The sequence below is a fragment of the Engystomops pustulosus genome, chromosome 4 (genome assembly GCF_040894005.1).
Source record: "Engystomops pustulosus chromosome 4, aEngPut4.maternal, whole genome shotgun sequence".
In the NCBI taxonomy this organism is placed as follows: Eukaryota; Metazoa; Chordata; class Amphibia; order Anura; family Leptodactylidae; genus Engystomops; species Engystomops pustulosus.
The window spans coordinates 63,104,168-63,131,522 of record NC_092414.1 but is presented as its reverse complement, the minus strand read 5'-3'; the positions used below and the strand labels follow the sequence as shown (position 1 = coordinate 63,131,522).

At 40.6% G+C, this 27,355-nt stretch overlaps 1 protein-coding gene across 2 annotated transcripts; it reads right to left on the bottom strand.

Annotated features, from left to right (window-relative positions):
- HSPA4 (heat shock protein family A (Hsp70) member 4) lies at nt 1–25,593 on the bottom strand. Of its 2 annotated transcripts, none has more exons than XM_072146100.1 (19): nt 25,482–25,593; nt 14,478–14,535; nt 14,086–14,226; nt 10,439–10,561; nt 9,742–9,841; nt 9,370–9,503; nt 9,027–9,271; nt 8,758–8,834; nt 7,770–7,921; nt 6,908–7,014; nt 6,688–6,821; nt 5,145–5,326; nt 4,973–5,059; nt 4,003–4,155; nt 3,452–3,577; nt 3,081–3,188; nt 2,851–2,970; nt 2,490–2,651; nt 1–1,502 (listed from the first exon to the last, which is right to left on the bottom strand). In XM_072146100.1, the coding sequence occupies exons 1-19, from the start codon at nt 25,538–25,540 to the stop codon at nt 1,302–1,304; spliced, it is 2,469 nt and encodes an 822-aa protein (XP_072002201.1). In that variant the 5' UTR covers nt 25,541–25,593; the 3' UTR covers nt 1–1,301. The 2 variants fall into 2 exon arrangements, with proteins under 2 accessions (XP_072002201.1, XP_072002200.1); XM_072146099.1 differs by lacking the exon at nt 25,482–25,593 and adding an exon at nt 25,185–25,462.
- Between the last annotated feature and the right edge of the window lie 1,762 nt (nt 25,594–27,355).

Below are 27,355 nucleotides of genomic sequence, written 5' to 3'. Positions count from 1 at the left end.
TGCAACCCAGCAAGTTTATTTTTTCAGACAGGATTTGCTGCAGGTGTTAAGAGATTTGGTTATAACAACATCAACAATTAAAAAAAAAAAAATACAAAGTTGTCTTTTTCCAATGGGATATGAAGTTTATTCAACATAAAAATTATGCTTTAATGTTGTACTGAAGAAAGTATTCAGAAGGGGATCCCCCCATATGTACAACATCTCTACACAATCCTCATGTGCTTTGTACAGGATCCAGTTTTCTTCTGGGACCAATATGGTTACTAGAAACGTATACCACAAAACAAAGACAAAATATTGTCCCATGTTTAAAATAACATGAAGGATGATTGACAAACAAGCTGCATTGCATGGGTGCAAGTGACTCCACCTGTACCCTTCAAGCAAGTACCCTTGTCTATGAACGCCCGCTGCTGCACCCTAAGAGATGGGGACGAAATGCATATGGTTCTTAGAAATCCAACAGTACTGCAAAGGATGGTTCTTGGCTATGTATGGGATTCCCATCCACATTAAACTACCTTCTGCAAAGCTTTCCTTTAAAAACAAGTGTTACCACACTGAATTAATCAGAGTTGAATCGTGGACAGAACAGCTTATGGTTTGAACATAGCAAGTCTATAAATTTACATTGATGTATGGAAAATATAATACTTCATGGATCAAACCATTTCCAGCTCTTAAGAGAACAATGCACATAAACATTACTATCAGAAGATTGCAGCTAGAGCTGGGTTTTAATACTCCTATATCTTGTTAGCCCCAACAAGCGCCCAGGCTTCCATGCAAGAGGTTGAGATTACTGCCAGAAACCAGCTGTCAATGAGGAAGATACCAAGCATACAGAAATAGATGCAAACCAAAACTTCAGCATCTTCTGACAAACTCATAAGCAGATGATACCGTAGTGTTGCTTTGTGATAAAAAAAGCTTTTCCGAGCTATTGGTTTATTGGTAGACTTTGAGTACCACTAAAGTAAGCTACAGACTTGGCGTAACTCCAGACACAAGCCTACTAGGAAATGTGCAAGTTACAGCCTTTGCTAAAACTGTAGTAACAAGGATTCACCCTTAAGCAACATACAACAAAAATAAGGACTTTGTCAAACCAATACAACTTTCATAGGAGGATTAAAAAAAAAAAAAAAAACTAAGAAAATGCAGGAAATCGTAGGGATATACTAAAACTACGAGAATTTTGCAGTCATCACTTTTCTCTGATCAGTGTTCCGAGCCATATGTAGGTAACAACTTAAAGCTTTGTTATACTGTTTGATAATAGTAATCAAATATGGAATTTATTCTATGTCCATTTCTGGAAGTTTCTTTTCGGCGTCAGAAGAAGCTGTATCTGCACTTTGTTCTGCACCCTGCGCGCCCGTGCTATTTACGTTACTATCTACTGGTCCGTTTTGCTCGCCGCCTGCTTGCTCCTCTTTTGGAGGTTCCACTTTGGGTTTTGGTTTGGAGACTATCGGGTGGCATACGCTCGTCAATTCCTACAAAATAGAAGCAAAGTAAATAGAAATGGGAATTCAAGTCCATGTACCATAATCCTTAACATTTTATTAAGGATTGTGATAAAAATGAATACATTTTGTTTGAAATCCATAAAGTAATAAACTGGGCAATATATTGGAGAAAAATTAGTTGGCAAAAAATAAGTAGGAAAAATTTAATTTGTAACCTACACCAATTTTTGGTAACCTAATGTGTAACCTACACAAGGTCCATTTTACACAGACTGACCATGGTTATGTGCAGCTGGTCTATTTTTTAGATTTGATTTTCACTTCAAGGTCTCCTTAGCTGCCCATGGATGCGATATGTAAAGAATGGATGACAAAAGACCAACTCCATGGAATTATATGACCAAATTATTTAACCATGTCAATGCTTTATTGGCTTCTTGACTTGACTACTTGCAGATACATTAGATTGTGCTGTATTGGATGCATTCCACACAGTTCAAACTGCTGTATGACATTATATTCAATGGCCACTGTTGGTTGCTCTCATCGCAAATAAAGTGCTGAAATGAACAAATTGACTTCGTGAATAAGTGAATTTTTACTTTTAGGTCACACAGTTGATAGCACTATAGGATGGTATTACTAACTTTCCCTAAAAGAAGTTATGGTAAAACTGAGAAACTTATATCTGCACATCAACATGTGCTTTTGACAAGCCACAAACAACCTGTAGTACATTATATCCCACCAGTGTCACGTGAGGTCTGCTCAAAGGACGATGACAGGAGAGAAAAAATACTGCCCAAGCGGCAAACACGGGCAGGAAAAGGACCATAGCAATGTGGGCCCATAGCAATACATGGGGACGTGTGTCATCTGTGTAAATAACAAGCACACCAAATTAAAAAGTCTGTGTGCAGTATAGTGTCTAACTGACAAGGGGTGTACACTTACATTGTGTTGGGGAACACTCCAGACTGCCAAATACATTGTATGGAGAAAAAAAAAAAATACCTTTGTTTTTGCTTGAATATCCTTGGTTTTCACCACTGGATCTACAGTAAGGCTCTGCTTCATCTGCAGGTTCATTTTGTTATTCATCCACTCCATCGCGTCATTCGTGCTCTTCTCAACCTTCTCCATTTCAGCAGGATCCAAGTGGTCGTAGGCCTCTTCCTGCAGCCAGAAATGTTACTTTACACCAAAATCTCACAATCCTGAATAATGATCCATAACACAATAACAATCACTTATGTAAAGTCTAAGGTCTTTCCTTTTCTCACACTTTCAACCATACATGACTAAAACATGCCCTACAGAACATATATTTGTATATCTCCTACCTAGATCATCTTATAAGTATTGGATAACATACCTTATTTTTAAAAGCATTAATAACTTTCAGGTACAGTTGGATTTGTTTTCCAAGCTCTTCAAAGCACTTTGGTCTTTCCTCAAACTCCAGGAAACGAGTCTGGATGGGCTGACCTAGGTTCTGGGAGTAAAATTTGACAAAATTGACAAATAGTTTGAATTCATATATAATAACATGCATATTATAACCTTACAATGGTGACCACGTTATGCTTGTAAATCTGCCATTACCTTCAGATCTGTTATTCTGTCTATATAAACTTGTTTCGGCTGATCTTCTCCATCTTCATACAACCAGTTCTCAGTGTCCTCCAGCTTTAGAATAAAGCTGTTCCGTTCCTTTCAACAAATAAAAAAAATAAAAATAAAATAGACATCATTGGGGGACCCACAGCCAGCGGCCCCTGATCAGAAGGGTCCCTTCCTGCCACTACATTCAATAGATCAGGGGTGACACAGACTGACAGAGGGGCAGGGAATGGGACTGCTGGAGACAGCCAAGTGCTGTGCCTGGTATTTCTGATACAATTAAATCGAATGGCAGGACGCATGCTCACAGTACAAAGAATCTTTGAGAAGTATTTATTGCATTCAATACTTACATCTTCATTGACAAACTTTTCATATACTCCACTCAGCTTGTCCCTCATCTCGTAGACATATTCCTCCACTGCGTTCTTGGCATCATTTCGTTCCTTTTCCAATTTATCCTGCATAATCATCTTTCCCTAAAGAAGAGCAAGCGGTAAACAAAATAGTCTTCAGATGTCCATGCCCCTGACCATTACCCCCCTGCAAAAGGAGGTCAGAGCGGCCAATATAAATTAACCCCTATAGGACTGAACAATTTTCTTGGAGACTTGCTTGAACCACACACTGAAAGCGGTCAAAGAGAAGCTAATTTTAGGGGGTATCAAAACGGAAAAATAAAATTATGATTTAGATTTTCCCATATTGTTCATTTAATGGGATAGTTTCTTTTAGATTCTGACAGATGGCACAATTTCGGTTTACTCTTTGGTTTACCAAACATTTATTCTTTAAAAATGGTATTATTTATTTATAAATTATAGTTTTTCAGGCTCCCAAGGGGGATCTACATTTGTGACTATACAGCTTGTCTAGGCCTCCACATTAGAATTAAATCACAAACCTCATTTTCAATAAATAAGTTAAGGGAGTCTCTTCCTATCTGCCAAGGAGGATAGTGCTCAATGGGCAAGTCAATCGTGCTGGTCTTCACTTTAGGTTTTTTGGCTTGAGGAGGCTGATCATTCTTCTTCTCCTTAGGTGAAGCTTGGGATGTCTAAAAAAGAAAAAAAAATTCTTCAAGATACAACAACTAATAAATGTACATTCACCACTCCATTATCTCTTAGCTGTGCAAATTACTTGTTGCTATGTTGGACACAGAAAATACTAACATTAACAAGGATTGCCTGACGCCTGTTGCTTCAGTGGAGGTGCATAAGTGTGTCACTTATTTCCTTAACTCTTTGCTATTCTTGATAAACAGATTGTTGCCAAATGAAAAAGTGGCACACATGAACTGCAGCAATGTGCCAATACAATCTGTGGGGTGACCTTTGCACACTTGTATTAAAAGGATTCCAGGTCAGAGGATTTCCATAGAAACCCCAAAATTGAACATAAAAAAAGTAAAAAAGGTTAGAAATAGATGGCTGCTCTTTTATTAGACCAAAATAGTGTTTTGATATCTTAGACGGATCATACTTACAGAACCGTTTCTGAACTGTTAATAAGGCTGCACTTTCCAAAATCACTTAGCAAAATTGGCTACTACTGTAAACCCACAAGTGTAATAAAAAACAAAAAAAACTTAACCCCAACTGAAAGGCAAACTAAAAGCCTATGCTGCAAAATGTACAATGTATGGGAGCCCCAACAGTAGGAAAATGCAATGCTAATGAAATGTCTAGAAGCAGCCACCATGCCCCCTCACTAACGACATTTTTCAGCTGTGCACCCTAAAAAATAAACGTAGTATACACCCCGAAACTGAAACGGTTTCCCAACAGTAAATTGTGAAACAACATCCCTCAAAGAACACTTGACCCACAACCCGCCTATCTATGCAAGCCTGTAATAAATTAACCAGGCACCTCCATTTCCTCAGAGCTGGGCTTGTTTTCGGCTTGTGACTGCTGGTTTTCTTCTGCTTTTGTGTCCTCTTGATCAACCTGCATTTTCTATCAACAGACATGTATAAAGTATAAGCAGCAGACAAAGGTAACAGACTGAACTTTTCTTAAGAGATTTACATGACTGTTGTACCTCTTCCTCTTTCGCAGCTTGGTCCGTTTCCATGGGTTCCTCAGAATCTTCTGTCTTGTGGACTTCGACAAGTGATGCACTTGAGACACTAAATATACCATGGACATTTACTCGTACTTTAACCTTTACCTTGGAACTGGATCCATCAGCCTGAGGGACTACTTTCTGCACATGGAACTGACCTGTATTGGTGAAATAGATCAGGTTTATAGAAACTAAGAATTCTGAATGTTTTTTTGTGTCAGCTTAAAAATGCATCAAATGGCTCATCTATGAACAATACAACATACTGTGCAAACATCAGTTACAAACCAGATCCTACATTGTGAATTATTCAAGCAAGCTGCTGCAGATTTCACGTTTTATAAGCCAGTCAGTAGAATTCAGAGGGAATGGTGTGCCCTGTTCGGAGTTCTATTAAAGATTTTAATTGCTGGAAAATTTTGTTTTATTTGGAATGTTAACAAACATGGGCTTGCACATGTGTGGGCGACCAATATCAAGCCGCAAATATTGGTCCCCATGGACGCCTACGGCGTCCGGTTACGGTGAGCAGATGTTCTCACCGCACTGTGCATGGAAGAATATAGGACAGGTACTATATCTGTGTTACGGCGCCTGCTGCTATAAAGAGGGTTCTCTATGAAGAGCGCTCAACCCTCTCACCTGTACGTAGCTGTATGGTCACCCTGGCTACATACGTTTGTGTGCAAGGACCCTTAATGTAATGATGTGCCAACCAAGTATGTTACATGGTTCCTACACATCCAGTGTATTCAATAAGCACTGGTACAATGTTTTAGGAGGGTCATATTGTATGCTTGGATTTTTTAGCAGCCACTAGAGTACTAAATTGATAGTAAATGTAAACTTTCATAACACATATCCTTTTTGCTTATGATCAGAGGTAATTCGAAAATTTACATAAAGGAAAGCAGTTGACAAAATCATTTTAATTCATATTATCATACTATATATTGTTGACCTAAGACAAGTCCAACCAAAAATCCTGCAGAGTTGATTCAGAGTTAAGCAAAAAAAATCCCATAAAACCCAATAGGTCCAAAGGCAAAAATAAGTCACATACATCGAAGTCTCAGCTCAAGAATCTAGGCAAGAAGCCGTTGCTTAAAGCCAAAAAAATTAGAGGCAATCAGGACTTTAACTGAGCCCAATGTTTTATACAAGTTTCTGAAAGATATCTAATACTTTGTTTAAAATAGTTGCTTATGATTGTAACTTGCTATTGCTTTTACATCTCCTGCTGGTAATCTCCTACTTCACATCTCTGTTAGTTATTCTGAGCCAAAACCTAAGGACCTGGGGTGGGCAAAACACATAGAATAAGTGCAAGTCTGTCCAGCGACTATAAAGAGTTTATGAAGAATGGAAAGAATTAAGCCTGAAAACACCTGAAAACCTAACAAAGATGAGGACTGGGCATTATAGTGTTTCTAGTTCTAAGTATAAACATTTCTAATACAATAAGATCCTTAAAACTTGTTTGTACAAAGGTCTTCAAAAGTAACTAAACTGTACTTGCCTAAAGATGGGTCAGGATAGGGGAGTTCTTTGGGTGCACTGTAATAACCATCCAAACTGAAAGGTTCCTTCCGGTAGAAAGTAAGCACTTTGGAGAAGGGAGCAGCATGGTTCTTGGGAAACACCTCACAGTCGCTGATAATACAAGTTTACACATTAATATAAAAAGTAGAAAAAAAATTGTTAGGAACTTCGATTTTAAACGTGTGAGGTGTACCCACCTTAAACCTTCCTCAGCTGGAGAGTTCCACTTCAAGGATATTGGGTATGGTACCAAATCAGTGATGGAGAACTCTCTAACTTTAAATGCGGGGGACAGAATAGCGCACTACAAGAGAAAACATTTAACAAGAGAAGAGCTTCAACGAATGACCATAATAGATGAAACGTAAGCTATAAATAGGGTAGTGATGGAGTCTACTGCACAATCTGGGACCATGACCAGTCAGAAAGCAATGGCATAAACCACCAGCTGCTTTCAGTAATGTAAAAGCTTCCATGCAGTGTTTTTATGAAAAACTAACTTGTTTTTTTTTTAAACAACTTTGGATGGTGCTGCAAAAGGCTTCTTTACCATCTCCAGTAACAAGCAAAACACACTACATAGAAGGGTGGATTCACACAGGCGTGTTTTGCATGTCGGTTGTGCCTTTCATTTTTTTTGTGTTTAGAGTGTCATTTGAGCTCTGTGCACGCGCAGTAGCTCTGGCATCAGTGCAAAAGCAGAGCACAGAACTGCGAGAGGATTAGCAGAGAGACACAGGTTGGGGAGGTTACTGGGGCATGGAATAGCCTTTGCTTCCACTGCCTGGAGAGGCTACTCCACCCTCCAGTAGCCTCTCTAGAAAAAATGTACATATTAGCTAGATGAAGTTTAGACAGATTAGGGTTTAGTAGCCCAATAGCAGCCTCCCATCAGATATGCCTAAATAGGTAGATTTCTGATGGTAGGTTTCCTTTAAGTTAGAAAATGACCTGAAAAACATGCAAATGAACTGTTCCAGTGTAATATGAGATCCACAGAACCCAAGACAAGCTCATACATCTTAACAGAACATTCCCGCAGGTTAAGCATTCACTCACCTGTAACGCACAGCCTCTGGCTACTGCTTCATCAGCATTCAGTGTAGTGCTAACTTCTTTACCAAAGAAACGCATTATCCGCTCCTTAACGGCTGGGATTCTTGTAGCACCACCAACTATTTCTACAGCACAAACGTCTTCTTTCTTCAGCTCTGCAAATATCAAGGAAAGTAAAAATTAAACCCTTATCCTGTTAACCGCAGGATAGCAAGTAATAGGAAGAATGCATAGTCCAATAAAATGTTAGTATACCACAACATGCATGAATGTATTAGAAAAGTATATAATCCACACTGGCACGGAGTCTAAGCTAGGCTAGAATAACTTCGGCTGATAGAACTTTCACCCCTTAACGACTTGTGCAGTAATAGTATGGTGCACGTTGGGTGGGGGTACATGGAGAGGGCCATGGGTGCCGCCATCTTGGTGACGATCGTCGCTCCCCATAATATCGGGGAACAGTGATCAGTCGACATGACAGCCTCAGGTTTTCCAAATACCCAAGGCTGTCTTGTTTTAACCCATCCGTTACAATGTGCGATTTGCACATTTTAATGAATTAGGTGGTTAAAGTAAAATAGGGGGTCTGAAAAATAGTGGAAAATAAAAAGTTAAAAAAAAATTATAATAAAAAAAACTAAAATTCAAATCACCCCCTTTCCCTAGAACTGAAATAAATAGAATAGCAAAAATTATACACATTAAGTATTGCCTCATCCGAAAATGTCACTACAAAATGACACTACACAGCTCTGTACACCAAAGTAATACCATCACCATGAAGTGCAATTTGTCACAGAGCTCTTTACATGTAAAAATAAAAAATAGTTATAGATTTTTGAAGGTGGGGAGTGAAAAATGAAAAAGCAAAAACAGGGCCAGGTCATTAAGGGGTTAATAATAAATTTTACATAATGGTAAATAATGCTTTTAAATTAATAAACCTAATTATTTCTGTCTATAGGGGTTATTAATCCGCTGTACTTACTGGCTTGTTCTAGGACACTGCGGAGTGGAGGTTCAACACGAGCTAGCAGGCTCTCACACATTTCCTCAAAATGACCCCTTTATAAAAGGAGAGAAACAAAAAAAAAAAAATAATTAATGTTAAAAATAGACTAACAAATAAAACACAACATAGCTGTAACGGAATGGTGCAATACAAAATGTATTGGATGCAAAAGAATTTTAAACAGAAAATAAATAAAATACAACCAAGCATAAAAAATCTGACCTGCACAGGATACCAAAGCGTACCTGTTCATGGATCCGGAGACATCAATATCATTCATAAAACATTCAATATTCAGTGGCAGCTCGGACGCATTTGCGCTCATTAGCTTTTTCAGTTTCTCGCACTCCTGGGCGAGCCGCAGCACAGGCCTTATCTTGCTCTTTATATCCAGCTTGTACTTCTTGCCAAACTCTTCACAGAAATAGTTAACCAAAACTTCATCAAATTTCCTTCCACCTACAAACGGATCAAAGGCAGTAGCTAGAACCTAGAGAAGACAAGAATACCAGGCCATGAATTACACCTATAATATAATGACTAATAATGTAACAGGCATTTGCCTTTACACAAATAAAAGTGTCTTACTTTGAGTTTTCCCTTGTTAAAAGCACAGACAGACACTTGATATGCAGAGTGGCCCATGTCCACAAACACTACAATCCTTGGTTTCTCTTCTGGAGCAGGCAGATCCTGCTTATAAATCCCATAGGCAAGTGCAACTAAATTAAAGAGAAGCAAACCATAAAATGTGTAAAGTTATTTCTCTTCTTACAGTATTACAAGATAAAGGATGCAAGGGAAACCCTTCAGGGACCACTGGTTTAGTGTCCTAAATCTCCCCGTATGAGTTTACATGACCAAAAAAAAAAAACCTCTTCATTCATTGCACAAGTGAAGCCAGCGCCAGTCCCTCATTATCTCATCATTTTAATTCATTAATAAGCATCTCCACGTTACCTGCAGTAGTTTCATTAATGAGTCGCAGACAGTTCAGTCCCGCGATCTGTGTGGCATCCATTACAGACCTCCTCTCTGCATCAGTGAAGAAACAAGGAACCTGGACCAACAAACATGAAGCAATCTTAGATGTGTCAGACCAGCTCTTCTTCAGGTTATTCACAGACTTAAACCCTCTGCCCATGAGGGAGTTTGGTCCCACAAATGAACTCCATGCATTTGCGGGATTTACAGGACTGAACATTTACTCGCAGATCTGAATGGGCATCCTTAGTTAGGGAGTTGTAGGTTCGGTTGTTACTGTGCGAGTTTGTCAGACCTAACTTGCTTGTGGGCAATGAGCTTGACAGATAGTGTTCTGGTTGTGAACAGAACTCACAGCTCTGTTCACTTCAATGGATAGATTTCCAGTCACTCAGGAATTTGGCAGAGTAGTATTTGCATTCTGGGCTATGCCAGACTTTTGCATGTACAAACTCAGTCTTGTAATTCACTACAAATCGGTAACAAAGGGGTGGCAAAAGTCTTTATCAAACCGTCATGTTGCAAAAATCTGTGTTGACCCCAATGTAGCAAGCCAAGTAAAGGAAAATCTGCTAAAAGGTGCTCATGGGTAATTAATCCTAATCTCTGCCAGAACATCTATGACCCAACAGTGTACAATCATGATAACACTGGTAAACAGGGAACCACTTACAGCAACAACACAGTCCACCATGGGTTTCTTTAAGGCGCTCTCTGCGGTTTCTTTCAGTTTGGTCAGCAGCATCCCTGTCACCTGCTCCATAGTGAAGTTCCGCTCTTCTTCCAAATACATGACCTACAAGATATAAAATGTTCATTTCAGAAACAATCTAAAAAAATAGCAATGCATCAGTCCTCCTAAAAACTGCATAAGGCAATTAACATGGTTTTATAATGCTCTTAATCAAAGAGTTGTGAAAAGGCAGTCTCATTGAACAGGATTATAATATTTCTAGGAAATCTACCATTTGATTTCATCCATTATGAACCATAACATACCTTGAGAATGCTATAGCTACACTGATGCAGAAACATATCTTGTTTAATTCCTGAACTGAGTGGTTTTGCTGAAAAAACAATTATAAAATTATGATAATGAAGCTCTGCCACTCCTGTGCCTGGCTCCGGCACTTCTCCTTATTAATTATGCACCGTACAGAGAATGATATTATCACTGTTGTGCGTGACAGGCCGAGTAATCAATTGCTGCACCATGCCCCAGCTGCTTTGTACAAATCATCCAGCTCAGGTTTATTAGTCCTGTCTGGACAGTTCACTGTAACATGCAGGCTGAAGGCAATCCAGCTTTCCCAAGATCCTGAATGTTATAATTGTTTTTTTTCAGCAAAGCCAGTCATTTTAGGGATTAAACAAGATATGTTTCTGCATCAGTGTAGCTACAGTATTCTCAAGGTATGTTTGGTTCATAATGCATGAAATCAAATGGTAGGTTTCCTTTAAACTTTAAATCTCACATCTCAATACAAACACATTAAGAGATAAATAACAATCCTGATAAAGAATAACTGACTTTAATGACATTAACGGGATCAATGCTAAACATACATCTTTTCCAAAAACAATTGGGGGACAGTTATAATTTACCGGCTAAGGCCTCCTGATGTATTCAGCAAGATGGCTTAGTCTTTTGCAATTCTACGCCAGGGCCTACCCAATTGCGTAAGCAATTGTGCAGGCGCTCAATGGCTATGTCCTGGTAATTGCAATTTACGGATTGTATGCCAGAAAATGGTCATACCAACCATGATAAATCTCTCCCGATAACCACTATTTTCAGTGGGACTCAAGAGACAAACATTTTGGTCTGTTACTGCACTGTAACCAAAATTTCATAATTTTTTGAAAATCGAGCCAATATAAAAAAAAAAGTTCATAGATGATATTTAATTAAGCAGAAATTTCTCAGACTTCAAATGGATACAGCAACACCTAAAGCTCACAAGGCAGTACTTTAGCTGAAATATGCAACAGCATTTGTAAGACTAATATTTCCATATCTTACATCTTTGTTTTAAAGCAGGGTTCCCCAAACTACGGCCCGCGGGCCACATGCGGCCCACGGACCGTTTCGATCCGGCCCCCGACACTGCGCGCCAGCGCCGGGCCCTCGCGGCCTGCAACAGTCGGGCAGGAGCCTCAGTCCGTCGGGACAGGAAGCTCCTGCCCGTCACTGTATAGTGCTCGGTGCGGCCGGAAACGGCGGCCGCGCACCCCTTCCTGCCCGGACGCGGCAAGAAGATAGTAGACTTAGGTGAGTACAGGGTTTTTATTTTTTTATTATAGGGCAGTAAAAAGATTGTGGCGACTGGGGGCTAGTATAGTTAGTTATGAGGGACAGCTTAGGAAATAATTAATTATAAGGGGTAGCTTAGGAAATAATTAATTATGAGGGGCAGAATAGGAAATAATTAATTATGAGGGGCAGAATAGGAAATAATTAATTATGAGGGGTAGCTTAGGAAATAATTAATTATGAGGGGCAGAATAGGAAATAATTAATTATGAGGGGTAGCTTAGGAAATAATTAATTATGAGGGGCAGAATAGGAAATAATTAATTATGAGGGGTAGCTTAGGAAATAATTAATTATGAGGGGTAGCTTAGGAAATAATTAATTATGAGGGGTAGAATAGGAAATAATTAATTATGAGGGGTAGAATAATTAATTAATTAATAGGGGTAGAATAATTAATTAATATATAATATAATTAATTAAATAATTAATTATGAGGCGCAGTATAGGAAATAATTAATTATGAGGGGCAGTTTAGTAATTAATGGTGGGGGAGGCATATTCAATAATTAATGGAGAGAGGGAGGTCCCAGTATATTAATTAATTAATTGGGCCAATATATAAAATAGTTCACAAGGGGGTGCAGTACCGGTATATTAAATAATTAATTGAGGGGGGTGCCAGTGTATTATGGATGCGGTCACATGTACCGCTATTTATTTTTAGACTTTAGTCCGGCCCTCCAACGGTCTGAGGGGGACAGTGAGCAGCCCCCTAAGTAAAAAGTTTGGGGACCCCTGTTTTAAAGTATTCGAAATACTGGTGTAAAATACCGAGTAGAATACGGTGTTATATGATGCACACTTCACCATAAAAAGGAACATCTTTCCAGAAGAAGTCACTAGTGATAGGCCCGGTTTGTTCGCGAACGACTCAAGATCCAGCTGAGAGCCCGAGACCAGACGGCTCATTTAGCTATGCCCCAATTAAGAGAGCCCAACCCCCATTTCATTATCAATCCACCTTCTAACATGAAAATTTTGGGTTAGAAGTAGAGTAGGGGTGGGTGGCTTTGCTGCCTAAGGCTGGCGCCACACAGGGCGCTTTGTCTGCGCTTGCAAACGGCGTTTCTATGGAAACGCCTGCGATCAGGAACGAGCCGCCGGTGTTTTGCGTTAATTCGGCGTTTCTATGGAAACGCCTGCGATCAGGAACGAGCCGCCGGTGTTTTGCGTTAATTTAACGCGAAACACCGGCGGCTCGTTCCCGATCGCAGGCGTTTCCATAGAAACGCCGATGCGATCGGGCCGAGGCCCGCCCCGGTGGGCGCGACTTTGTCTGCGTTTGCAATCGCAGACAAAGCGCCCTGTGTGTCTTCACCCTAAGAGTTCACTCACACAGCCGTCTGCGGGGACGTACATGCGGCCGCATATACGTCCCCATAGACGGCACGGCAGCGGAACGGTGCCACATGTGTGTGGCACCGTTCCACGCCGCACACCGGGAAAAGATAGAGCATTTTATATATTTTACTGGTGTGCAGCCATGTACCTCTGTTTCCTATGGAGGGAGGAGGAGGAGCCGTTCAGAAGCCAGAAAAGCCTAATGATTCAACTCACTATAAAGAGCTGGACTTTCCATTACTAGAAGTCACAGAGTTAGTGAAAAGTTATACATTTTTTAAATAGTTAACCTAATATTATAATTTATTTTCAAATTGTCTCATCTCTCTTTCGCAGTGTCAGATACTAGTAGAACATTCAGAAGCTAAAGTGTAGATAACCCTGTACCCTTATAATCTAAGCACATTGTCAGCAAACAGCATCTCGTAGCACAGAGGAATCATGAAGTGTCTGCTTAGAGAGTCCTCGCCCACACTCTGGGATTTTATACTGACCATCACTTAATGATAGGAGCCAAAAACAGCAATAAAACTGAGTAAAATTGTAAAGTAAGAAAATTAAAACCATTTACTGTGTAAACATCACTAGGGGATTAAAATTTGAGAACTTTTATTTGTAGGCAAACAACTAAGATTTCCTGTTTTGGTTTACACTTGACTCACCTTGATGCCAGCAGAGCCAGTCGGCAGCTCCACCACATCATAGGCCAGGCCGGGCTTCTCAGCCTGCACAAAGGGATCAGTGTAAGCTCGGCCATGAAACCTTTTGAAGCCTTGTAGTGTATTCTTTGCATTGGAAATGACCTGGAGGAAAGAGAAAACGCTATTTAGCAGATTTTTCTCTTGCTAATAGTTGAAAAACTTGCAGACATGCCAATATGACAATGCTAACACACTTCACTCAGTCAGCTGCTTCCTTCCCAAATAGATAAGCAAAACAAGTAACACTGTTTTATTATATGTCTGCATAATATGGGAAGCAGCAAAGATGTGACGATAAACCATGTGTGATGGAACAGAAACCATCACGTGGTGGATGAACAAAATTTACTTACTTGGCTTTTCGCAGCTGCTCCAATAGATCTGTTTTTAGGACCAAACGAAATACAGGACCTGCAAAATATGAAGACGATGAATACATGTGCCTTGTTAAATCAACTTCACCACAATAAAATGTCATTTGCTAATAAGAGTTCTAATTTTATATTTCAAACTTTTAAAACAAAAATGATCCCTAAAATTTTAATATAGAAACTTGGGAGAAAAAAAAAAATTATAAACTCTGTTCTATTAGTACATTAGAGGTCCGTCATGTAACCTGCAAAGCATGGCGACATGGAAAGGAGTCCATGACTCCTGTAAATTATAAAATGAAGTGCTGTAATACCACACCTCACAAAACCATTTCCATCTTTGGTATTATGACATATCCACAGGATGCACATGATCTCTCTAACAAGAGTATTCCACGGCGGGGTTATAGTTCCTATATATATGAACAAAGTAATGAATGTATCCAAGGCAATTCTGGTATTTATAGATTGTGATACCTGTCCCTGGACAAACATATCAGCAATGCAGTGTTGCTATGCAAATGACAATGAACAGAGCAACAAAGAACATCCAAGGAATGTCACAGAGGATACATTGGGAATTTTATGACTCAGCTTTTTAGAAAGAGCCCAGATAACTGCAAGATAATGTGCAAAATCTCTAATATATGCAGAATAACTCCACCCAAGATACACATATCCTATACTGATTATGGTTGCTCAGAAAACAGAAAAACACTCCTATCTCCTGCAGCAGGTATATGTCACTGCTAGACTTTTTCTGGGGTCAAAACAAACATTTATCCCATGGTGTTGTGAGAGGAGATGCCACTCCCAGAACAGTTTGTGAATTTGTGATGTAGGCTAGTTCCTTGGCTGCAAAATTTATGTCAAAAGTAATGCCGGATCAATCAATATTAGAAGGTCTGGGAAAGCTGGATGCTTAGGGTGATGCCACACATGGCGTTTTGAACCCGTCTTTGGTCCGTTTTTAAGCAGTCCATCCAAAAACGCATGCATTTTTGACCAGTTTTAATTAAGATAATTGGTTAAACCTGTCAAAAACCGATGCGTTTTTTAAACAGACTGCTGAAAAAAAAAGGACCAAAAACCGTTTCAAAACGCCATGTGTGGCATCACCCTCAGGGTGCATCCACACATTTAGTTTATCAGTTGCAGTTTTTGAGGCCCAAACCAGGAGGAGAGTGAAAATAGAGGAGCAGTATTTCTTAATGATAAGTCCTCACACAGTCCGTTCAAAAACGCTTGCGTTAACATGTTTGACTAGTTTTAATTAAGATAATTGGTAAAACCTGTCAAAAATGGATGAGTTTTCAAAAAACGCATGCTTTTTTTTTTTTTAACAGACTGCTTAAAAACGGACCGAAAGCGTGCATGTGGCTGTTACCTTTCTGGTAGGTCTACAAGTTATAAGTATTTGTACTCAAAAGTCCTTCAAAAAGTAGCAATAGAATGGATTAAAAAGTGTTGTCTCGTTCTAAAATCTCGTCACACAACAATTTTGTTGCGACAATCCTTTCCCAGAGAGGCAGCATCACTCTCCCAGCCCATCTACAACATATTTACTACGCGGCATTTACATTTATTATTAATACATTCACAATATCCACCTACGCATACAGAAGTCTCGGTATGTGTCAGAGGCTCTGGATTGTCACGTACCATTTATATCAGTGCGGCTAGGAATATATTTCCATTTATCCAGGCAATTACTTCGGATTAAGTCTAATGAGAATTGTGGAAAGCAAAAAAAATACAAACCTATGACAGCACGAGTCCATGAAAATGGCTGCCATCGTAAGGTGATAACACCCGATACAGCAGCAGCACCCTACCACAATCAGCCATACATCACACAATCATAGGGAGTTATATCAATTAGTCTAAGCCAGGAGACAGGAGTAATTTGCACCTAAAATGATGAGCGCCATATTTATTAAAGGGGTTATCCAAATGTTTGTAAAATTCTGGGGGCAGGCTGCTGAGGCATTTCTTTGTTAAATGTTAAAAGTAAGGTAATATGGCAAATCACCTCTCCTCAGGTGTTGCAATGTGTTTCAAAACGTGATGAAAACCCAACCAAATCGCCACATGTGAATGCGGCCTTAAAGGTTTTAGACCCATTTTGCAGACAAGTTAGAAAACTAAAAATGAAGGGCCCTTGGTTAGACAGAAAAACCCTGAGTGCCAGACAATTCAATATTGCAGTCAGCAAACTAGACCAACTTATAGGAAGTGCAAAGTACAACTCGCCAGATTAACCACCCAGCATCAGAGAACGGTCTACCCTGCACTGGTCTAAAAACCTGACACATGAATGTATCCGTAGATATAACATCCATTTTGGTAAACAATTCCCCTTTTGTCTTGTCCATTTATATGATATCGACGTCCTACTTTAAAAAAAAAAAGATCTCCAAGTTTTACCTCACATTTCATGCAATCTTTAACCTTACCATGCAGGAGGTCAACCTAACTTAAAAAAAAAAAAAAAAAGCCCAACAAGTCATTGTAAACTCCATGTCAGATACAGAACCAGTAATGTAGCCAGTGACTCTGGTTTTTGGCCATAGGCAAAAGGAAATCAGCAAGTGTCCAATTATGATCATAATATAAAATATATATTTATTAAAAACATGATTATGAGGGATTATGAGGGCCAGTGCAACTAGTTTGCAGTCAAACTGTGACAGTAGGGTCCAAAATCAGTTTCACAATGTGTGATAGGAGTTATTAATCTGATATTCAGTGTGGCAATGATAATACTATCATGAGTGACTCCGTCCCATTATTCATGTTGATAAAGAGGCCTGACAGAAATAAAGAAAAACCAGAGGTAATAATCTGTAGTAGAAGAAGCTCCACAACCATACAAAATACTTGTTTCAATAACACCGGGGTAACTCTCTCGTCATCTGCAAAGGTCATAAACACATCCAGGTCACGTCAGAGCTGAGGAGACGTCTGACACTAACAAGCCTGCATGTACAAGGCTTTGACTGAAAACATCTGGTCACAAATAATTAAAACCTGGAGGTATATTTAACATTGTAAGGGTTTCTGCTCCCTGGCAGGAGAACACAGGTGGTGGGCTACCTGTTCCAAAACACAGAGCCCCCACAAAAGTGATGCAGCAGGTGTGGTGAGCTTCCATAAAAACACATTGGGGGACATAAAAGCGTCGGTGGCTGCATTGGCTTAGTTAATGACCTGCTCTTGGAAAGAAGATACACATGTAATATTGTGGAGCTGTGCACATACATTTCTGTCTCTGGGACCAAAATCTGTCCAGAACACCAGAAATGTGTCCAACAGTCGGAGAACAGGCGGCAGACATCCTGATGTGAGTGCAATAGCGCTGTTTTGTCTCCCTGCTAGACCAAATTTCTTTTGATCTACTTTGCGCCAGTTTACAGCGTCCAAAAATGGCTGCGACACATATTAATTCTGTTACCACTCTGCCAAAGCCGGAGAAGAGTCGGAGCAGGTGGAAAAAGTCATTTTTTCTGCCACCAACAGCTAATAAATAGGTCGGAGAGCAGAACATGCGGCGAGAATGCCACAAAACTGGCAGAAACGCCATAGTAAATGTCCCCCACTGTATATATGCACAGTCCACACCATTGGGTCACAGATGCCATTCGCTGCTTTAACATCCAATGGACCCCTCATTCTCAGATCTGGATATGTAAAAATAAAAACAGAGTGCAATATGTGCACTTCTCTGCCATTCACATAGGTTCACATTAAGAGACTGACAGAGCCCTATTCTCCTGATCAGTGGGGGGGGGGGGGGCACAATGAAACTATCAATTTGCAGGCGTCTTCTGAATAAAAAAAAAAAAAAAATATATATATATATATATATATATATATATATATATATATATATATTTTAAGGGGAAAAAAACCTCAAAAAAATATTTCAGTTATGTTAATGGAAAAGGTAACTGAGAAATCAGGAAGATCTACATTTTCAACTTCATGTACAAGCAATGTAATTGTGTGACTCATAGAACTGGATCTGATGAGCCTTGGCTCTGAACGGATGATCATGGAAACATTATATTATAATATCTATAGGACAAAGGCTGGCAAGATCGTACAATGAAAAACTGTTCCTAACTTGTTTAGAGGCAATATTTCAGCCATGTGTTACATGAGACATCACCGGCTTTCATTGTATCTACACGTTTCTGCAGCTACTGAGAACAACAAGTCATCTACAGAAAATGATAGATCTGTTTCCACAATCCTCAAGAGACCCAGTTTTTAATAGTGGCACCACAAGATTATTACTGCTAGGTTTCCCATAGGTAATGGCTCATAAAGGACACTACAAAGTGGACACTTAGGCTGTGTTCACATGTTCACAACATTGCGTTTACAAATCGTATGCGTTAACACTTTGGTAACACATGCATTAAAGTTTGCGCTTTGTAAACGCAATATTGACAACAATGTAATTAGGCAAATCTCCTCTTCTGCAGTTGAAAACCCATGTGTTAAATGCAAACAACACACAATGTGTGAACACAGCCTAAGGCTACATTCACACGACCGTATGATTTCTCCAGTCCCGTATTTACGGGCCGTATATACGTGACGTTTTTCATCCGTATGCAGCACGTATGTAACCCATATGTAACCCGTATTTTATACGTCCCCATAGACTTCTAGGGCATGCTCTATATTTTTATACGGCTAGTATACGGTACGGTACGGATTTAACAACGGCAATATAAATGGTCAGACGTATTGTCCATTGAAATTAATGTGGCCGTATGTAACCCGTAAAAAAACGGTACGGATACGGCCGTTTTCATACGTCCGTGTGAATGTAGCCTTAGGCCGGTAGCACAGGTGGCGGTTTGAACGTTTTTTGGGCCGTTTTTAAGCAGTCCATTAAAAACTGCAATTAGTTATCTTAATTAAAACGGGTCAAAAACACATGCGGTTTTTAATGCATGCAGTTTTTAACTGACTGCTTAAAAACAGCCCAAAAACGGCTATCTGTATGGGGGCATGTGCAAATAGAGTGAGTATAGATGTATGGCTGTTGTGAAGGGGTTTAGCTTAAAGGGGAACCTGTCAGCTGAAACTGACCAACTAAACCACTAATGCATTGTGAAGCAGATTAACACCTTCCAGATTATGGGGGATATTTATCAACTCTTCTACGCCAATTTTTGGGTGTAGAGGGGCATGGCCGCCGGAGATCATGCGGGCACAGGACATCCTGCCCTTTGCTGCGCCACCTGACAGATACATTAGCTTATTGATGTATCCGAAGGGATGTGGACGCCATCATACCCTGGTGCACTAGCGCAGGGGCGCAATAAATTTTCCCTTCTGTTCTTCATGCCTCAGGGATGCGCCATCATCCTGAAATTCACCTATGAATTGATATGCAAATTTAATGTATAAAGTTATGGTATAACCCGTTATGAACGTAACGCTAGCGGAACGTGTGACTGCGACCTCAGAGTTTTATCACTGAAGCCAAGCTCTCCCCATCTGAAATTCCCCTCTGCTGTGATTGACATAAACCAGAATGTGCAGAGCCAGTTGTGATGTCCCTGTACAACTTTATACAACCAATTTACATCTTACTCCAAAGCAGATTTTCTGGATGATTCCACCACACTGGGCCATGAGAGAAACACAAACTCAAAGGAGTTTAACTGCTCGACAACATACTGGTAGTGGTTTATTAGATCAATTCCTGCTCCAATAAACACTAAGCAATTATATCACCATCTGTGTCCTAAAATTATGGTACTGTTCAGTGAAAATATTGCCACAGATTTCCGTCCCCATAGAAACGGTCCATAAACTAAATACAAGACCACACAAGTCTGTTGTACTTACACACCATCGTGGTATATGGCACACCAGTCTATACGTTATTAAATGGATGATGTAATATGTCCATGAAAAAGAAATAAATTCACTGCGGGACCTACAGTAAGCAAGTCAAAAGACAAATCTCCAATGATAGAAATCATTTCCTCTACTGGTAAAACCCCCCAGCTGCCAACAATGCCACAGAGGATGCTTCTGTAAAGTTCATAAAATACATAAAGACAAGTCCGCAAAACAGGTGGAATTTAACCCCTTAAGGACCAGGCCCTTTTTCGTTTTTGCGTTTTTATTTTTCACTCCCCACCTTCAAAAATCTATAACTTTTTTATTTTTCCGTGTACAGAGCTATGTGATGGCTTATTTTCTGCGTAACAAATTGCACTTCGTAGTGATGGTATTAAATATTCCATGCCATGTACTGGGAAGCGGGAAAAAAATTCTAAATGCAGTGAAAATGATGAAAAAACACATTTGCGCCATTTCTTGTGGGCTTGGTTTTTACAGCTTTCACTGTGCGCCCCAAATGACAGGTCTATTTCATTCATTGGGTCAATATGATCACGGGGATACCAAATTTGTATAGGTTTTATAATGTTTTCATACATTTACAAAAATTAAAACCTCCTGTACAGAAAAAAAATTCTTCATTTTGCCGTGTTCTTGCGCTAATAACTTTTTCATACTTTGGTGTATGGAGCTGTGGGTGGTGTCATTTTTTGCGACTTCTGATGACGTTTTCAATGCTTCTATTTTTAGGACTGTGCGACCTTTTGATCACTTTTTATAGAATTTTTTCTATTTTTCAAAATGGCAAAAAAATGTCATTTGCGACTTCGGGCGCTATTTTCCGCTACGGGGTTAAACGCAGTGAAAAACCGTTATCATATTTTGATAGATCGGGCATTTTCGGACCGGCGATACCTAATGTGTTTATGATTTTTACGGTTTATTTATATCAGTTCTAGGGAAAGGGGGGTGATTTGAATTTTTATGTTTTTTTAATATATATTTTTTTTTTTTTTACTTTTTTTTATTTTTTTTTTTCACTATTTTTCAGACTCCCTAGGGTACTTTAACCCTGGGTTGTCTGATTGATCCTACCATATACTGCCATACTACAGTATGGCAGTATATGGGGATTTTGCACACCATCTATTACAATGTGCAGATCGCACATTGTAATAGATAGCCTCGATCATGACAGCCTCGGATCTTTGTGTGATCCCAGGCTGTCATGGCAACGGATCGCCTCTCCCCGGTGACGTCACGGGGAGTAACGATCGGAGCCAAGATGGCGGCGCCCACGCGCCGCCGGCTCTTTAATGCCGCCGGCAGCTTTGCCGGCGGCGATCAAAGGGTTAACACCCGCGATCGGTGCAAGCACCGATCGCGGGTGTTAGCAACGGGCGTTTGCTTCATTATGAAGCAAATGCCCGGTGAGTATGAAGAGGGCTCAGCCCGTGAGCCCTCTTCATACTCCCCCATGCGCAGTAAGACGTAAGGGTACGTCTTATTGCGCTATGGGGTTAAAGCAATCAATAAACGAAGGCCAGCGTCACAGATTTTTAAATATGATGGAAGGAGCATGCGCAACCATTTGCTCTCTTCATTTCGGGATACGACAGGTGTGCAACAGACCCGGTCTCATGACCCGTAGGGGTCCCATCATCAAGACCCCACTGATCAGCAAGATAGCCCCTATTCACAGCACTTGTATGTCACTGGTGAACCCCACATTAAATTACAAAGCTTTTAAAGGCACTAATGGTGAGAAGTGTTCCTGCACTATCCTAACTTCTAGGCAAGACGCCGGCATTTGCATGGAGGATGAACAGCTCATACTATTTTAATTCCTTAAGGACGCAGGGTTTTTTTGCCCATTTCTTGCTCTCCCCCTTCAAAAATCCATAACTTTTTCATTTTTCCGTGTACAGATCTGTGTGAGGGCTTATTTTGAGCGCAACAAATTTTACTCCTCCCTCACATTATTTATTATTCCATGCCGTGTACTGGAAAGCTGGAAAAAAATACAAATATGGGGGGAAAAAAAAAAAACACGGTGATACCAGATTTATATAGGTTTTATTGTAATTTAATACATTTTCAAAAATTAAACGAATGTGTGCGGAAAATTGTGTGCGTATCTTCTGACGCTAATACCTATTTCATGCTTGGTGTACGGAGCTGTGTTAGGTGTAATTTTGTGCGAAATGAGCCGAAGCTTTAATTTCTACAATTTTGTGGTCTGTGCGACATTTTGGTCACTTTTCATTCCATTTTTTATGTGATGTAAAATGGTGTAAATGTTGCGTTTTGGATATTTGGGCGCTATTTTTCGTTATGTGGTTCACCGTCTACAAAAACCTTTTATATATTTTGATGGACCGGGCATTTTGGGACGCGGCAATACCTAATGTGTCTAATTTTTGCTGTTTATTAGAACGTTTAGGTTTACTTTTTTTTTTTTTTTTTTCCAATTACGGCATCTTTGAAACTTTTTTATACTATTTTTTTTTTAGACCCTTTAGGGTCTTAACCCTAGATGGTCTGATCGTTCTTAATATATACTGCAATACTACTGCATTGCAGTATATGGCATTTTTACACAGTATACATTACAATGAGCCAGTGTCAGAAACCAGACAGCCTGGGGTCTGACGAAGACCCAATGGCTGTCATGGCAAACGATCGTTTATATGCTCTACATGTATGCACATGAGCGTGTAAATGTGTGAGTGTGACAAATATGTATATCTTTAAGGCAGGAGGGGGCATGCAAAAGACTTATAGGGCCCTGCCTCTCAGTTACACCAAATGGAAGTTGTATATACAGACTTGTGGAGTATTCCAATTACACATTTCTAGGTTGGATGAGGTTTTGTGTAGAGAGACCCTAATCCTCGTAGGGACAGTAACATTTGGAGTTGAACTTCCAGGCATCCCTTTTATAGAAATGATCACCATAGATCAAGAACATGAAAACACAAACATGTCTAAAAGATAAGAAAAAACAAAGCTTCTGCTGTTGGGAAAATAGGGACCTAAGTGTCAGGAGATACCACTATGAAAAATGATAAAAATATGGCTTCCAAAGTCATGTGACAATGAGCAGAGAAGAGTTATGTTTTGTCCTAGAGGAGTCAGGCTTAAAGGCTGCAAGGAGAAGTATCTAAAACATGCTTCTGGTGTTGTAGTGAAGTTAAGAAAGAGCAAGACATGTATTTTTGTGATTTACGGAAACAGATGTGAAAACATTATTAAATAGGTGGGAAATCTATCTACAGCTCGTAATCCCAACAAAGCCTTCAACTCTCTATATCGATGGTTCTCTAGTTTACCAAAAGCATGTACTTAGGTACTCTAGAACCATTTGAAATGACACTACCCTTTCAGTCTAAAAAAAAAAAAAAGTGACTCATCTCAGGCAAAATATGACTCCTCTTATGTAATCTGAACATGAGCTATTTTTTTTATTTTATAAATAAACGATCAAAATTTTAGAGAAGGATATTTCAAAGAATTTTTATTCTACCTCATTTCCCTTTAAGATGTCTTTGCTCAGATACTGTGTGTACAAAAATTCTCCCAAAGGGGGATTAGTGAAATTCTATTGTATTGTAAAATACCAGTATGTCTATATATGTATATGGTATGTCTGGAGAGGAGACCAATATCAATTCCTTGCAGGCAAGTTTTAGAAAATAGTTTTATTTCCCATAATTTATCGTTTCTGGATCATTTCTTGTAATGAGCTTTTCTCTCAATCTCCCCTCTGGTACCCTGTGTGTTGCACGCCTATGGTAAAGGAGCACAAAAAAAAAAAAAAATTGGTGCAGTTTCAAGAATCTGGTGGCCTTTGCTCACTACACAGGCACATAGCACAGTTTGCACCATTTTTAATAGATCTGCCCCCATGTCTTTAGTTGCCAGTATCTCTGGTCTTAGAACTCAGAACCACAAGCCTGATTGATCTTTAATGACACTAACAACATGCATATAATGTGACAGCCCTCCCAGCAGCCTCTAAACAGGTCTAACCTCAAGGAAAATATGACTCTTCTCATTCTCACATGACTTTTTTTTTTTATAAAGGTAAACAGATGAGATTTTACCTAAAAGAGGGAATTCAAGAAAGGACGTTTCCTACCCTACCTGAGGCTGCTAGTGGCGTAGAAGTAGGTGACAGTCACTTTTCTGTTGTATTGCTCCTCATTTATGAAATCCCATGTGGTCATAGGGGTGTGACGCTGTACTGATAGCTTGCATCATACTTTATAATAACACCCATGTGTCTCCGACTCTATGGGGCTGTCAGATAAAGTCACAGTGGAAGGCCTGCTCATCCACCATTCCATGCAGATGGGAAAACAATGGATCCCCATTCTCAGATATCCCAGAGGTCAGATCCCACTGATCTACTTTATATCCTATAGCCTGTGGAAGGGAGATACTGCACAATCCTTGATCTGCTCCACATTATAGACATAATCAAGTGACATATTGCAGAAAAGTCTAAATTACTTGAGGATTCTAAAAGTGAAGTTATTCCACGTGTATGCGTCTTTATTAGATCAGCTCTGTGTGAACACAACCATAAAGCAGCATAGACGAGCTGCATTCCCTGGTCACACTGCTGTTCAGGCGTCTTATTACTGGTTTGTAACTACGCGGTGCTCGGCCATCTTACCACACACAGGCCGATGAGACGACACTAGCAGCCGGCTCCCGGCAGACATGGGAGGGAGGCGGCAGCTCTTCCATGCAGGAAGCAGCGGCATGTGCACCTCGCCTGCCCACAAGCATGGCGGCGCCGGCTATACTCACGGAGTGCTGCGGTCGCTGTACTCATTGGCCACAGTCTCGATGCCCCCAGCTCGGGCCACCGCTACGTAGCAGCTCTGGAAGCCCAGATCGATTCCCACCACCGACATGACTGCAGCCGGACACACTGGCAGCGCACAGCACTGAGGATGCGGAGACTGGCCGCACTACGCTCCACCGCAGGGAGATGAATGGAGCTGGGGAAGATCTCGAAAGATCTCGCTGTCAAAGGAGGAGTAAAGGAAAGAAACAGCGCCGGCAGATCTCGCGATGCGTCCTACGTCACAGCCTCGGCCTAACCTGACCAATCTGCTCCTCCCTGCGCCTCTGCCGGACGAATAGGCGCGCCAGTAACTCATGACGTCACTAGAAGGAGCAGGAGGCACCGGGTGACTAAGCGGCCTCCTCACGCTTCGATTTTCCTTTCAAGGGGAGGGGGCGGGGCGACGCTGTTACCGCCGCCGAGTGCGTCATACGCACGTTGATGCAGTTGCTACGGATACTGCATGGAGGTGATAGAGCCCCCCAACATCTGAGACTGTGACGTGCCCAGGGCTATAAATACACTGGGGAGGAGAATTGATTGTTAATAGATTATTTCCGTTATGAATACATTAAAATGACGTCATGAACTACTATGTTACGTAACACCAGGGAGCTGCGGCATTTACCTTTCACCTTGTGAAGAAATAACCTGTAGGACGCATAGCACACTATGGAAGATGTACCTGCCCGGCATAGGCTGCTGTTATTCCACCAGTGATGTGCACACACAGTATAATGCTCCCGCCTACTGCACTATATAATCCGCACCGGATTATAATAGGAGGTTTAAGGCTACATTCACACTGCCGTTACCCGCCGTACCCTAGCATGGCGGGCAACGTCAGTGCGCGGGGATAGGAGGAGGGGTGAGCGCTGCTCACCACTACCCCTCTCCATAGGGATGTATGGCGCACGGCGACTGAAAACGGGAAAAGATAGGACATGTCCTTCAGTGACCAACTGCTTCACCCCAAGTGTGAGAGGGAGCAATATCACAAGTCATTCCTCCTCGCTGCCATTAGGCTGTTCAACCAACAAGAAGTAAGCTGTGCTCAGCACCTAACCAGTCCCTGCAGGTCCAATCCACAGACTGAATACCACACTGCAGATCATTGCCTGTCTTTTTTGGTCTTCTTTTTATAATTTTTTTTCTTTTGTTAATTTTCTCTGTTATTGTTCTATCATCGCTGCCTCTTCCCCGGACCTCCCCACTCGCTCCATAGCTCGACAGTGACTACCGCGCGCCATGCGGCAGTCACCGCCCCTAAAAACTCCCACAAATCCCCCCCTCATGAATACGCCGGACCACTTTGAGAGCGTATCTATTGTACTCCGCAGCGGTGTTATCGGTGTTAACGCTATCATTGTAACACTGCTGTGTTTGCTTTAGCACTAGGAATTTATGGGTGACAGGTCCTCTTTAAAGGACATCTACCACCAGGATGAAGGATTGTAAACCTAGCACACTGACATACTAGTGTGAACCCCCTCTGGTAGGATCCGCTTTTCTCTAAGCTTCTTATTCCCTTGTTTTCACTCTGCGCTCCAAATAATACATCTACTTTATTTGGTTCGGTGCGATCACGGTGTTGCCAAATTTATATACCGTATATACTTGAGTATAAGCCAACCTGAATATAAGCAGAGGCCCCGAAATCTAACACAAAAATACTGGAAAAACCTATTGATTCGAGTATAAGCCTAGTAAATAGCATGCCATGTCATTCCCCCATTATATAGCCAAAAACGCCTTTCCCCAAATATACAGCAAGCCCTTTGCCCCAGTATATGTCCAGCAGCCTCTGTCTCCCAGTATATAGCCTGTGCTCCTGCCCTCAGTATATAGCCTGCAGCCCCTGCCCCCCAGTATATAGCCAGCAGCCGCTGTCCTCGGTATATAGCCTGTAGCCCCTGCCCCCAGTACAGTCATGGCCATAAGTTTTGAGAATGATACAAATGTTAATTTAAGTCTACTGCATCAGGTTTTATAATGGCAATTTGCATAAACTCAAGAATGTTATAAAGAGTGATGAGCTTAACAGCAATTCATTGCAAAGTCAATATTTGCCTAGAAAATGAACTTTTTCCCCAAAATACATTTCCACTTCATTGCAGTCCTGCCTTAAAAG

Excerpts from the sequence above, each read along its gene's own strand:
- HSPA4 (XM_072146099.1), bottom strand. The coding sequence starts at position 25,291 with ATGTCGGTGGTGGGAATCGATCTGGGCTTCCAGAGCTGCTACGTAGCG. Across the intron at positions 14,536-25,184 it reads TACAGCGACCGCAGCACTCC|GTCCTGTATTTCGTTTGGTC; the intron begins GTGAGTATAGCC and ends CATATTTTGCAG. Across the intron at positions 7,015-7,769 it reads CCAGAGGCTGTGCGTTACAG|TGCGCTATTCTGTCCCCCGC; the intron begins GTGAGTGAATGC and ends TTTCTCTTGTAG.